We start from the raw sequence: 15,623 nt of genomic DNA, 5'->3' as shown, positions 1-15,623 counted from the left end.
GTTTTCTTAAAAATAAATACCTTCTTTCAGTAGCATCACTTTCAATATATCAGCTGCTTTATAAAATATTTTTTTTTCCCTTAGGAAAGAGTTTAGGTTTTTTAATACGTTCTTTTTAAGATGATTTTGTTTTTGCACTCTTGATTGAAAAACCCCTTTAATAAAGGTAAAGCACATCTTACTATTCCTCTTTTGGTTGTGAGACTATAGAATATAACTAGTGAAGTGAATGTCCAAGTTTCTATTTAAATAAAGAGAACACCTATTGACAGGTATTAATAGGTATTACCTGTCAGTAGGTATTAATCTTCGTAAAAGATTCATCTTGTATTCATAATACTAGTATATTAAGGGAATATGAAAGTTGATACTTTCATAAGAGTGCTTCTGAATTATAGTTGTTTTTCCTCAAGTGATTAAAACCATGTAATTATATCTTTTGGAAACCTTATTATTTCAAATACAAAGATTGTGGGGGTGGGTGGAATCAACTTAAAGAGTCAGTCAGATCTGGCTGTATGTTTTATTAAAGACCTTTTGGGTGCATTTGTTTCATCTGTAAACAGTAGTTATTAATATTTATAATTTTGTTAATCTTATGTACTATTTTAGTTTATGAAGCTGTTCATTAGCATTTTTCTTTGATTATTTAATACATATAATCAGTGATTCCAAAATACTGCTACTGATATGCTTTAAAAGAGTATTCTGCTATGTCTGAAAGTTGTAACTTTTCAAGCTTCTGCTTATTTTTCAAAGTTTATGTGCTATTTATAGAAAGAAAGCAATCCTAACATTAGAGTCTATAAAGAGTGGTGTTCACTGAAAATCCTTTTTTTTTACTTTATTTTTCTAGATGTGCCTCTTCATTTTCACTTTGAATCACTGTTTAAAAAGACAGAAATAAAAGGAGATCTTGCTGAAAACAAATTTGTAGATTGTATCATATCTCCATCACCTGGTATGTCATTTAAAAATCTTGTATTTTATATACCTTTTATATCTTTCATATACTTAACTATTTTTGCTTTCTAAGGAAATAAAATTTAACAAAGGAATAAATGTAAATTCTTAATTTTTAATATTCACTTTTCACAAATCACACACACACACACACACACAGACTAGAAAATACACGGGAGTAATCCTAACAAGAAATGTGTGATACTTATTGAATGAAATGTATGAAATATTATTGATAAATATAAAAGGAAATTTAAATAAGTGTGGAGAAACAGTATTCCTGGAGGTAAGATTAATAAGGATATCAGTTCTTCCTGTGGGTTTATATGTTTAATGCAGTGTAACTTGAAGTTCTAATAGAATTTGGTTAACAATATCATTATAAAGCCCATTAGGAAGAATAAACAGGAAAACATAAAAGGAATTACTGGAAAAAGAATTGAGAGAATCTAGCCCAAGCACATGTGGAAACTTGACAAAAATGTATACTAGTTAGCATTGATTCTATTTTGCCTACATTTAGGAAAGTATATCCATGAAGAAAAGCTACATACCTTATACTTTATTATATAAGGGAAGAATTGTAAATCAATGAGAAAATGGAGAACTGTTCAGTGAACAGCATTGCTAGTCTTTTGGGGGAAAGTTTGTTTGCACAGTCATTTCATACCATGTATCAGAAGAAATTCCAGCTGGTTCCAAGAATTTTAAATAAAACACTAAAATTATAAAACTTGAAAACTTACAATGAAACATTTATGAGTACTCTGAATGGGGGTGGGATTCCCGAGATGAAACATTGTCTATGCTTGGAAGCAAAAACCAAAATAACATTTTTACTGTCCACAAAGCTAAAATCTTCTCAACATCAAAAAAGTCATACAAAATGTTTTACTTCTAAGAGATTATTTCCAGGTGAAATAATCATCTACTTCAGAAACTCAAGAATCAACTGAATGCCTATTAAAATTGGAGTTCTGAAAGGTAGCAGATTTTAAAATAAACTTCTAAAAATCAGTAGCTTTTATAAATACCAGTAATAACCAGTTAGAACATATAAAGGGATAAATTATCCTAGACACACTGACAATGAAAATATATCTAGGATTAAACTTTACAAGGACCTACATGAATAAAACTGGAAAAGTTTAAGGAACAGAAGAGTACGTGCCTATATGGAGAGAAATACCCCATTCCTGTCAGAAGACAGGATTGTAACTTAAGATGTCATTTTCCCCCTAATAATTTATAATGTAGTTTTCATCAGAATCACACAGGTATTCTTCTTTTGAAACAAAGTTATTCTGAAGTTTATCTCGGAGATTGACCTTTTAAAATTTTTATTTGGATATTCATCAATAAGGAGGTATGTCAGATAGCAAAATGTATTATAAAGCAATAATCAGTAAGATACTATGATGCTGATAGAAGCCAGATCAGGAAACTGAAGGAAAAAACCTACAGACCAAAATGTTCGTTATATGATAAAGGCGGTATTTCCTATCAGTAAAAGGATGGCCTAGTCAAATAATAACGATAAACATTTTAATGATGTTTTCCTTATATGCCAGTACTGGTTGAAGCGCTTTATATTTAATTGCTTTAATCTGTACAACCCTGTAAAGTAGGTATTATTTTTATCCTTGACTAACTACACCCGTATCACAGTTGACAACCAAGTAGTAGAGCCAGGATTCAAATCCAAGTGGTCTGGCTCAGAGTTGATGCTTTAAACAGCTGTTTCTTCTATAATCAGTGGCATTAAATAATGACTTGGGAAAAGATAAAATGAGATCTCTACCTTACACAGTATAGTAAAACAAATTTAAGATGGATAAGCATTAAAATACATTCCAGACAGATTAAAGAGTTAAATGTTAAAAATTAAATTTTAGGAATTAGAAAAACTAGGTGTATCAATAATAATGAAAACAGGAATAGCTAACATTTACTAAGTGCTTATGTGTCAGACACTGCTAAATGTTTACTTTTTCTAATTACATTAATATATTTAAACATGATCATTAATTCTGGCAAGACTGTAGTTAAAACAGGACCTCATATATTCGAGGTAGTGATAAGAATTGATGCAGGCTTTTTGGGAAGTGCTGGGCAATGCAGTACAAAGCCTTTCAAATACATATTTTTTTAGTATAATAAGATAATTGAGGGGGGAAACCTATGTGTGCACTTGCTCACAATAAATTATTAAACTGTTAACTCTTATATTCTGATCCATTTCCAAGAAACTAATTTAATTCTAAATATGAAACTGCCTTTATTCACAAATATATTTTAACATATTTGTGATAAAAAAAATTGGAAACTTGAAGAGCATAATAGGGATATCGTTAGCTATCTAACCCAGCAGAATATACAGCTTTTAAAAATGTCTTGATTTTATATACAGATGGAAACATCAAAGAATGTTAAGTAATATATAAGGACAAAAACGTTTTACTTCTATATGGTACAGTTATAACTGTGTAAAAATATTTATTCTTTAATTAGTCAAATGCAACATGTGGGCCTTTTGGGGATCCTGATTTGAACTCACACACATGCACGCACAATTTTTGAGACAATCAGGGAAATCTGAATGTGGACTGGATGTTGCATATTAATGAATTGTTAATTTTGTTGTACTAATGTATGTGGTTACATAAATACACACATACACTATCAGTTTGTTAGAGATTCAAGCTGACATATATGTAGATGACAAGATATGATGTCTGCGATTTGCTTTAAAATCCTCTAGCAATAAAATGGTAGTGGGAAGAGAGATGAAACAAGATTGGTTACCAGTTTATAACTGTTGATGCTGAATGACAGATACATGGGAGTTCCTTATCCTATTCTTTGTTTGTTGAAATTATTCTACAGTAAAAAGTTAAAGAGAAGGGAAAAAATGAAAGCAGTAAGGACAAGGAACAATCGTCTAAGCTTAGGGAAAAAAAGACTCCAGTAATACAGGAACATATAGGTTATATTCTGCTACTTTTTCATATAATTCTTCTTCCTTGGAGACTAAACTTTTTTTAAAAGAGAAAAATGTACGTATGAAGATGATTATCTTAACAATGTCCATAATAGAAATATCATGATGACAACTAGCTCTAACAGCTAGGGAAAGTTAAATTACAATATATTGTCTCTAGTCACAGGAATGTTAGGCAACCATCTGAAAAAATAACAATGAAGAGTGAATTATCAAATTAAGTTACACATATATATTCAAATAAAAATGATATATTAAAAAAATATGAAATGTATGTATGAAAGGAAATATGCAAAAATGAAATTATGCTGTTAAGTGAGATAAGGTGTTTGTTTTGCTCTAATGTTGCTCTTTTATCTTACTTAAAAAATAGAGCAGTGTAACTATGTGAGGCACAGAATTGCTAGTCCTGTATCAGTGATGTCATGTAGTTAGTGATGGGGAAGGAAGCACTAAGAGGACACCTGAGTTGAATGCTGCAGTATTAGACAAATCAATGAAGTATTCTTTGTATCTCAATCTCTCCTCCCCTAACACTCCCAGCCCAAATAATTAAGCATTCATTAGATTTCATCCTATACAAGTATGTCTTAAATAGCTAGTCTTTTTTTATTTTACTGTTAGTGATTTCTACAGAAGCAGAATTCTAGTTTTAGAATTCAACATTTATTGAGTGCCTACTCTGTGCCAGGTAGACTGTTAAGTGCTGAAGAATCAAAGGTGAATCACAGGAAATCAAAATGCAATGGGGGAAACACATATATTATTATTAAAGGATGTGATGGGCACAGGTATGATAAAAATTTTCTAGAAAGAAGAGGGAGTGTATAAGTCTGCCTAGGGAAAGGCAGAGGAAAGGTGATGGGAAAAAGGCAAGATGAATTCTAGACAAAGTGAAGCTTCACAAACTTAATGAGAATTTAGAGGAAGAAGAGTGAAGGGTTCAAATCATTGCTTCTCAAACTTTAATGTGCAAGCAAATTACTTGAGATCATAATGCAGATTCTGATTCAGTAACTGAAATGGGGTCTGAGCTTCTGCATGTCTAACAAGGTCCCAGGTGATTCAAATGCTGTTGGCCCATAATGAGTAACAAACACGTTGACTTGTCATGGAGCCATGAAACAGGGTGATGTGTCCAAGCATATGCAAATAGCCTTGTGTGTGTTTAGGGTAAATTATATGAAGGCAAGTAGACAATGTTTATGTGCTTTCCCGGAGCTGGGATTTGTCCTGGACTGTCCACTAAAGCTGGCAATTATGAGAGCACAGCTGGCTTCAGGTAACAAGGAAGCAGGGAAATTGTGGGTTGAAGAGTTAATAGATGGTTAAATCACCAGTCGTGAGAAAATATCAAAGCCTATTTAAGGGCCGGTACTCATCAAAATATTCAAAGTCATGAAACGTAAGACAATGGAACTGTTTCAGATACAAGAAAACGTTAAACAGACCTAACAACTAAATGCAGAGTGATCAGAATTTTCTATAAAGAACATTATAGGAATAATTGGTGAAATCTGAGTAAGGTCTACAGTTAGCTAATAGAATTAACGTGTTCATTTTGATTGCGTGGCTATGCAAAAGAATGTGCTTGGGTTTTGAAAAATACATATTGACATTTAGAATAGAGGGCATTTTGTCAGCAAGTTAATTTCACGGGGTTCAGAAGATAAAGCAAATGGGATAAAATGTTAACATTTAGGGAATCTGAGTAAAGGGTATATGGGACTTCTTTGTACTATTACAAAGTTTTCTGTTAAGTCTGAAATTATGTCAAATTAAAGTTTATTACTTTTTGAGTGGATGGATGACAGGAACAATAGCACAATCACAAGCAAACAAGAAACCTAGGGCTCAGCCTTCACCACTTCCTCGTTATCTAAACCCATTTTCAGTGCAATCTTATAAATGTTTCAAATCTGCTACTCTATCATTTCTACCCCTCTCACCATCCAACTCAATAATCCCTTATCTATACTGCTTAAATAGCCTAATCAATTTATATTTTCTTCAAATCCCTGTACCAAGTGCTTTTCAAAATGCAAATCTGTCACACCTCCTCCCTGCCTCTTTTCCCTTCAAACGTGTCAGCAAACTGTGGCTCAAGCCACAGGCGGCTCTTTGGGTGCGTTCCGTCTCAAAAGTTTGCTGACCCCTGGAGAGCCAATCCTGTCCCTCACAATTTAAAAATTATTCAAGAGCCATAAATATATTTTTACATAATCACCGTTATGTGACTAATATCCCTTAAAATTTTTATAAATGAAACTATGATAGTTTTATTTTCAATTTTACTTCAGAGCCACATGTACGTACCCAATGAGCCAGCCGTCTGTGGCTTGTGAGACGCAGTTTGACAACCCCTGGCGGCTCTTCCGTCACAAGTTTGCCAACCCCTGCCTTCACATATTTGAAAGAATATCTTTATAGAGGACCCCTAAAGCCCCACCGACCTAGGCTGGCTCCTTCCCGCCTGTTCATGGTTCCTTTTTACCATGCTGCCTTACTCTACCCTACTTGACTGCCGTTGTTGCCAGTTTTGTCCTGCTCCCTGCTGCCTTTGGCTTTTGTACATACCATTCTGTCTTCCCCTTGCCATCAGCTATTTCTGTTCATCTTTGAAATCTATCACTTTATCTGGGGAAGCCTTTTTAGAGCTGTTTCACTAGCTATTATCTATTCTCATTAACCTCTCTTACTAGTACTTTCCTGTCACACATTTTATTTTGAGATAATGCCTATAACCTACATCAGGGGCAGGGATCACAGCACTTTTTGCTCTCCATTGTGTCCCAGGGTATAATAGGGCCTGCCATGTAACTGGATCTCTATGAAGTTATTGAATGAATAAATGAAAAGGAAGAAAAGGCAGGAGATGGGAGAGATACTGGGTCAACGTGTTTTTAGGATGGAATCTGGGAGAGCAAGACCAAAAGCTGGGAGGGTTATAAATTTAGACTCTGAATTGTGATATATTTCCTACTGTTTTAAGAGTCCACTGCAACCTTACAAAATACTAAAAGAAAAATGGTAAGTGTAAAGAAAACTTTTGAGTGAAATTCTATACAAAGCCTCACCTTAGTGAAGTTTTTATTCAAAACGTTTGATGTGCTTTTACAAGACAGAAGGTTGTGAATTGCTTTTAGAAAAAGGTGAATTCTCTAGAATTTATTTGCTTACAACACCTAAGGAAAATTTCTATTAAAAGAGTGCCAGATATACATTTTAAAACCTAACTCTTACAATTCTAGTTAATGCCCTTTTAGAAATGAGTTTGGAATCATGCCTGCCATTTTGTTTTCTATTTAACCTTTTTCTCTGCATTCTTTTTTGGGGGGTGGTAAGAAATCTTGGAGGCCATCTAGGAATTGTAACGTTTTCCCTGAATTCTTTCAAGTCACTATCATGTTTTCCTGGTTCTAGTTTCTCTTTGTCCATCGGATTGTCATTCCTTTGCAGTAATGTTTTGATCCTTTCTCTGGGAATCTTCATTGTGATGTGCTGCATAACTTTTTTTTTTTTTTCCATTTCTTTAGACAGAGTTCTTAAAATCTTAGGGTTAACATCATTGACTGTGGAAAATCTTTCGACTATCATTTCTTCAAATATAGCCTCCCATTTATTCTTTATTCTCTCTTGTTATCCCATTTTGATTTGCCCTTCCCCACCAGTCTATATTCTTGAGTTGTGGAATTCCTCTTCCAACCCACTAATTTTGATTTTTAGCTGTGTCCATTCTATTAGCCCAGTTAATTTTTTTCAATTTGAACAATTATATTTTCAATTTTTAAGGTCTCTCTGGAGAGGCCCTTGCCTGTTTCTCTTGGCAATATTAGTGTTTTAAAGACTTGTTAATCTGTACTCTATTAACACTTACCTATTTCTTGAGATGGTTCTTCCATTTGTTGTTTGTACGTCTTCATTTTATGACTTTGGTATTCAGACCTTTGGAGTCTTGATTGTGGTCTCATCTTTAAAGTTGATATTCATTACTAAGACTGTTCTGCCACTATTTATGGGATGCTTTTCATGGAAGGGGTAGAAATTTGCACTGTATACTATTTTTCAGAGGCAGCTAGGGATGGACAGAACACGTTTCAAGTGGGCACATGGACACAGCCTTATCTCCCCATCCACCCATCTCTCTGTTCAAGGCTCTCAGATTTGATGTGTTAAGACAGATAATGTGTGAGTCTCCGGTGCTGACATCCTCTCAGTTGCTCCAGATGATTGTTCTGCTCCTAGTCCCCCATCCTCCAGGTCTGGAGCACCTTGGGTGTTGATCACATTTCTGTGGCAATACTTTCCCATGCGCTTTTGCACTGAGTTTGCTCTTCAAATTCCATGTGGTATTAGTCTTTCTGATTCTTCACACATTCTGCTTTACTTGCAAGTTCCCTTTTTTCCTTGCTAGAATGGATGTATGTGTGCAGATCTGTGTGTCTATGTAAAATAAATAAAGTATCGTTTTTAGGGTGCCTTGCCATCTTGAAAGCAAGTCCAGTTACTATTGGTAGCCATGCTTTCGGTGTTGGTGAGAATTTGGCATTTCACCCTACTAGTTTTCCATTCCTTCCCCTATTTCTAAACCCTTCAAAAAAGCCAATTTGATTAATAATCCAGTACTAGAAATATATGGGTTTCAGATAGACACCAATGATGAAACTAACATTTATTGTTTATGTTGGGTATACTTCTAATACTTATTCCCCCTATTTTACAGATAAGGCAACTGAGACAGAGATATTAAGTAACTTCAAGTTTTAAAAAAATTCATTTCTTTGAAAAACTGAAAGAATAGGCACTGTCAGAGGTTGACGAAATCTGGTTTTTGCTCTCAAGAGGTTCCAGTCTGTTCATTCTCTAGAATCTAACTTGATCCTGAATTATTTTCAGATTTAAGCGTAAGCAGGAACTAACTTAAGGATTCAGATTGTATTCAACCAAGATTTACAGATTAAACCAGTCTTTATAAAATTTTGTAATTTATAAGACTTTGAGAACAGATCACTTTCCTTTTCATCTCCTTCAAATAATGGAGCAACTATAGGAAGTTGGGCAATTCCTGAAAATGTCTTTAAGGAATCTTATTCTGGGTATTTTCAGTTTAGGAGTATTCCATCTTGTACATAAGTATTTACTATGTAACTCTAAATGGTATATTAATATTCTGCAGTGATGTCAGTAGTAACATATTAACATGTTCATTATCTGTGTTAAGGAACTAAAACTTCACATTTCCTTTCTTTCCATTTGTTTTAGTACATAATACTTCTCTGAGTCAATGGAAAAATGGATATTCTCCTACATGCAAGCCTCAAATAAAGCCAGAATATTCTGCACAGCTGTTACAGGGAAGAAAGAAAAGACACTTGAGTGAAACAGCATTAGGTAGGTTAAAAGGATATGAGCACTCGTACTAAAACCTGAAAATAAAGTCTGATCTCCAAAGAACACGCTGCTTCATGTGGGAGTTGATAATCCTGTAGTTACTAATTATACAAAACATCCATGGTCCTATGAACATTAAACAGCATGTTCATGTAGTCAATTCAGAATTACTTGTGGCCTGGGCATCCATCTACTTTATGGCAATTAAGAATTTCTTTCCTATGTTTCCCTGACTAGAGTTTTCTTCCACTTAACTATCATCCTGGACAGGACTTAATCTCCAGGGTTGTTCTGGACTCAAACTATGTCAGTACAATGTTGCCTTGTAGAAATGTATTACCATTTCTGGTACTTACTGTGAAGGTGTTGATTCACTGAAGCTTCCTCAGAATTTTGAGAAACTGGATGATATTCAGTTAAGGTAACTCAACCACCTCGCTCAATTCACTTCAGGAACTTAAAGTTCCAGATGATCTAGAGAGATATATTTGAAACTAGAACCATTCCAATAATACAAAGTGAGGTTTTTGTGGGGATTTAACAAGACAGTTTTCACAGTTTTTGCAAATTAATGATAAAAAGTATAACTGGGAAGATATATATTAAATAGAAAATTATGTAGATACTCTTTTGGGTCTCGTTCATTGTTCCAATGGCTATAATACTATATATATATTAGTAAAGTATGCCCAGATGTAGTATGTCAATATGCCCAATAAATTAGAAACTAATTACATTCAACATGTACTGAACTGTAATTATACATGATGGATTTGACACATTTATCACTGCCTCTAGAAATCCCACCGTGACAAACCAAGTTACTACCCAATTGACCAGTGTGGCACAAAATTCAACTCCCACCCACATGGAGCGATTTTGTTATGCTAATTTTTAGTGCATCAGCCAGCTTTTGAGAAACTTTCATACCTGTATACTGAAACATAGGAAAACTTGTATCTCTTAATAAGATGCAGTATGAAATACAACTTATCTAAGATGTAAACTGTTTCATTTGAAATGACAGATCTAAGTTCACATTTGATGGAAACACAGGGACAGAAGAACAAGTAAGGTGCTTTATTACCAAGAAGTAACGAGACAACTCCGTAGAGTGCATGACATCTGGTGTCATCTCTTTAACTAGTAAACATCATGAAAAGACAGACTCTTCTAGTGTATAAGAAACCTAGGAAAGCAAGACCCAATTTCAATATGTGGATCCAGATTTGAAGAAACTACTAGCCATAAAGGACATTTTGTTAAAAGTGGAAAAATATAAACATGGACTGGGTAGCAGATTTTACATTATACAGGAAAATATTTAATATCCATACTAAAGTAAAACAAACAAGGGCAGTAAATAAGTGTATAAATATATACTCACAAACAGGGAACCAAAAGAAATGGAAAAAGTAATGTGGAAGAAAACAGAAAATACCAAGAAGTAAACTTATAATAACCTGAGAAAAGAGAAATTTCATTTATGAAATAACAGGATGCTATAAAAATGAGTAACAGAGAAAAGGAACATTCAGAAATAAGTACTTTAATAGAAAAATTTTCAAAAATCAATAGACTGGTCAGAAGATCAAGTTAAGGCAATCTCCTAAAAAGCAGAAAAATTAAAGATATGAAAACATGAGAGAATAGAGAATAAAATTAACAGGGTAAGTCTTGGAGGTTCAACCTCTGGATAAGTACAGAAACATGAACTTTATTATAATAATGTAAAGAATACTGTACAGAAAACAGGAAGAGTAAAGAGAGGGGATGAGATTATTAAAGAAATATGTATTGAATGAAAACCATCAAGACCCCAGAAAATGGAAATAACTGTGACTGACCAGTAACTTTTTATTTTGGTATGAGTTTTAAAAAATAATTTAAAAATACAACAAACAGATAAGGAATCACATTGCCTAACTAGGAAATTCTAATACCTGTTATTAACATATCAAACATGTCAATGTTTGATACTCTCAATGGTTCTTTCCATGGCAGGAGAAAGAACGAGATTTGAAGAGTTTGCTTTTCACCACGCAGAACTAGGATCTCACAGCAATTTTCCTGCTGTTACTAATGTCAACGTTATATCAAGAACCCAGAATTCATCATCACAAGTAGGTTTTTTGTACACTGGCCTCTAAAACTGCCTCATGGACTTTTGTTAATTAACAGCCTTGCTCTTATAGCACACATTAGCATACTTTGATCTTATTAGGAAGCAATATTTTTTAGTAGGGAGTTAATTGTTCATTAATCCTTGTTTATGGTTTTTCCTGTTACAATTTAAACTTTGATCATAAGCATCTCTACTCCTTAATGTGAAGCCAAGTGTAATCTTGCTAATAAGAATCCAGCACTTGTATTGTTTTTATTATCTGGTCAGAGTGGAGGTCAGAGGTGGGGAAGTTTAGGAAAAAAGTGTGACGCTCAGGGACTAGGAACACTTAAATGAAAACTGTAATAATTAATGATCTTTACTAAATGGCCCACTATTTCATAGCCTTTCCTAATAAAAAGTGAGTTACCGGTAAATGATCATTGTATTGACATTCAAGGTGCCTTATGGTAATCTTTTCTGATAAGAGGTTTTCATCTTAAGGCATTTTGTTATGTGTGCACACACAAATGTACACTGCATACTTACCAAAAGATTGCATTGGTTTACAGAAGATAGGTGTACTTTGTTTTTCTCAACATTCTATAATCAGATTTTTAACAATAGATTTATAAAACTCAAATAGGTATACTGCCGTGTTATCTTTATATAACGCATGAGAATAATCACAGGTAACTAGATACTGCTGTAAAACTACTATAATCCTATTTTGCTGCAGAATACTGCACGGCGGAGATTGCGAAGTGAGAGTTCTTATGACATAGATAATATTGTGATTCCCATGTCATTAGTGGCCCCAGCTAAGTTGGAGAAACTCCAATATAAGGAAATACTTACTCCAAGGTATGTATACTTTATTTTAAAATTTTCTTCCTTTTCTTGAATAAATTTCAATTTTCAGAATGAAGTTAAATTTTTATAAAAGATGCTCCTCTTCCCCTCCACCCACTTGTATAACCATGGACGGAAAATGGTGCAAGAAACCTTTATATTACCCATGCTGAAGAGTGTCACAACTTTGTGTTTTTAAGAATTGGGAATTCCTGACTTACTGTAGCACACTTAAGTCTTTAATCCAATGACATATAGTTATCTTTTATATATATGGCACTGAAAAGTCCTTTGGGGATGTAATTATACTAACAGATAATTCTTGCTCTTCAAAATGGAGGTTTATACAAAGTTTAAGGAAAGCCACTACCTCTGCATGGGGTATTCACACTGTAAGACTGTAACAACAAAGATTTGGATGTATTGCCGAGTGAGCAATAAACACATTAGACAGATGGGTGGGAAGGTCTGGGAAGAATCGTGAAGGATGGGGACGGTAGTGTATTCACATAGGAGACCATACAAAGGCATCTGGACAGGTGCAAGGGCTCGGCCACAGACGGAGGTTTTGTGGGGGGCAACAAAGGGAGTTAAGGCTGGAAGAGTTAGAACCAGGTGTGGAGGTCCTCGAATGCCACAGGGCCTGCTTCCTAATGGCAGTGAAGTTAGCCAACTTGTTTTAGGAATGGTGGCAGCAGTTTAAGGCTGGAAACACATATAAGCTGGGTGACTAAGTAACTCCCATCGCTCTCTTACAGCTCATTTCTAGTTCTCTTGTTGATAATTTCTGAGGTATTAACTCAGTACTCCAGGTGTTATGAGAATTCCTACAGAGAATCTGTTGATATATTCTACAATATATAAGAAATAACACTTGTTATTTGTGGTTTTGATGTTCTATAGCAACAGTGACTTTCAATTTACGGTGGGAGGAGGGGGCTGGATGGTTGAACTGATTGTTTAATACAGAGGAATTCTGTGGTCGTTATTAAACTCAAAAGAGGCCAGGAAGGGAGTCTTCACTCAAAGAAACTGGCAAATGCTACAAATCAGTTTTGTTGTTGTTGTTATTGAGCCGTTTTATTAGCAACTACTGACAGAGCTGTTTGAAATTGGTTTATATCTTCAACAGCTGGAGGATGGTTGTTCTTCAGCCTCTGGATGAATATAATGTAGGTGAAGAGGTAAGTTGCATTTCACTTACAGGATAATTGTATTTTATACATTATAAAGTCTGCTTAATTTGATATTTGAGGAACTAAAGTAATATAAGCCCTTTAATGTACACTGATTTTTATTTATGAAAGTTCTTCATTAAGGATAGTAATTTGATTAGAAAAAAATTTTTTGCAAAATTTGACTGTAAAGACAATGTATACAAAATAAAGAAAAGCCAAATATAAAATATACCATTTGCTTACATGAGTTGTTGAAACACTGAATTTATGTGAATCTCTACATTCATTTCTGGTATTAAGCCATATTTTCCTGCATGAGATTGAGTGTTAATATTCAAAGTCTTGGGAACAAACTGATTTTGAATTTGGAACATTTTGGACTTTAGAAAAACAATGTGGTGCATATATTATGTAATATTCACAGGGAGTCTAGGACAGTTCTCATAACCAAACATTAATGTTTCTATAATGAAATATTTATAGGAAGTAGAATAACCTCACATCATTTCAGATCAGACTATGTCACCAAATGAATTATGAAAACTTTTCCCAGAATTGTTGGAATTGCGGGTAAGGGATTGTGGACCTATATGGGTAAAACATATCAAGAGAATAACATATAACTAAATGAATTCCAAAGTGAGATTATAGAAGCAGTATTATGTAAAAGATATTGTTTTTGTAACAATCCTTCAATGCCCACTGATCATATTTTTCAGCTACCAAAATTTACTTATTAATGCCCTTCCCTTCTTTAATGCACTCTACCCTAGTTCAGAATGATCCTAGCCAGGAAACCCAAATTTTTAAAACACTACCACTGACGTCTTAAAACTCCAGATAAGTCACTAAGTTAATTCTCATTTATCTCAACCAGTTTTACTTTTGATATTAACATGTTCCTAGAACAGTGTACTCCATAAGAGCAATCAAGACAAAATCTTGAGTAAAGTTTTAAGAATATATATGTAAAATGAAAGCACTGTGAACCTAGTTATAATCTAGGTTAACTGTTCAAACATGACCCAATAGTGAAAAAGTTTAAGGAAAAGTTTTTGATGCCCTCCTTCTAGGGATTTGAAGCTCATCTCACATTTGTTCTCTCAATTTAGATTTCATTTATTTTAAACTTTTCTTCCTATTGTTCTCTTGATGAGGAACTGACAATCTGTCTCCCACTTCAAAATGTTTCTAATAAAACTTTTTCTTTCTAATTCCAGACAGAAGATCTTTCTGATGAAGTCTTCTCCTTAAGACACAAAAAATATGAAATGAGAGAACAAGCCAGATGGTCATTATGGGAGCAAAGCAAGTGGCACAGAAGAAGCAGCAGGCAGGTGTCACACATTTAAAACCCCAAACCGTGGAATCAACATAAATTCTGTATGAATAAGAGATCATTAAAAAGGAAAAAAACGTACTGTATAACATCAGCTGTTTGTGCACTAGGACTGAAACACTACATATACTGAGCTTATATTTGGGCTAATACATAGTGATGAAACGAGTTTCTGTATTGTAGTTCACGCTAATTCTCAGGCTCATTGTCAGCCTCAGAAGAGTAGATTTAACTGAGCAAATAATGTGATAATTCTCCCTAAATAAAGGTCATTTCAATGTTCTGTAAGAGGGATTAGAATCTGAGTAATCTATTTTAACGTAACTACTTCAAAAGTATGTTTTTATTAAAAAAATTATCAAGTAACCTGTCCAGTCTAAAAAGCAAATAGTCTAAAATACTTTGAACATGACTGAGGGAAGGGGGAATAAATTCTAAAAACATAATTAGTAATTATATATTTGAGGAAATCCCTGGTATTTTATATTTACATTTGGCTATTTTTAAGTATAGCCAAAACTCAAAAAGCAAGATCATATTAAAGTCTGGTAGTCACCTTACTGTGTGGGCATCTCTCATTTAATTAGTAAGTATTGTTAAAATACATTTCCTTATTTAGGTCTCAAGATATCCAGATTTGTTGTAAATCCTTATTCCAAGAGTTACTCTATCATATATGAGGTTTAATTCTCATCTTTCTCCACATTCTAGAGAGATAACTTTCCAGAAGTACAGAGTCAAATGTGAATCAAGTCCTTCACGGATGACATTGCAATAATCATAGAATACTCTGGA

General features: G+C 33.9%; 1 protein-coding gene across 1 annotated transcript in view; it reads left to right on the top strand.

The window, feature by feature from the left end:
- KANSL1L (KAT8 regulatory NSL complex subunit 1 like) overlaps window positions 1-15,623 on the top strand; it is a 99,574-nt gene that overhangs the window by 80,556 nt on the left and 3,395 nt on the right. Inside the window, 6 exon segments of the mRNA XM_019656858.1 lie at window positions 857-961; window positions 9,227-9,355; window positions 11,360-11,478; window positions 12,199-12,323; window positions 13,444-13,495; window positions 14,710-14,822. Of these exon segments, the coding sequence (XP_019512403.1) occupies window positions 857-961; window positions 9,227-9,355; window positions 11,360-11,478; window positions 12,199-12,323; window positions 13,444-13,495; window positions 14,710-14,822 (643 nt within the window).

Source organism: Hipposideros armiger, unplaced genomic scaffold (genome assembly GCF_001890085.2).
Source record: "Hipposideros armiger isolate ML-2016 unplaced genomic scaffold, ASM189008v1 scaffold_268, whole genome shotgun sequence".
NCBI classification, from domain to species: domain Eukaryota; kingdom Metazoa; phylum Chordata; class Mammalia; order Chiroptera; family Hipposideridae; genus Hipposideros; species Hipposideros armiger.
This window is presented reverse-complemented; position numbering and strand designations above follow the sequence as displayed.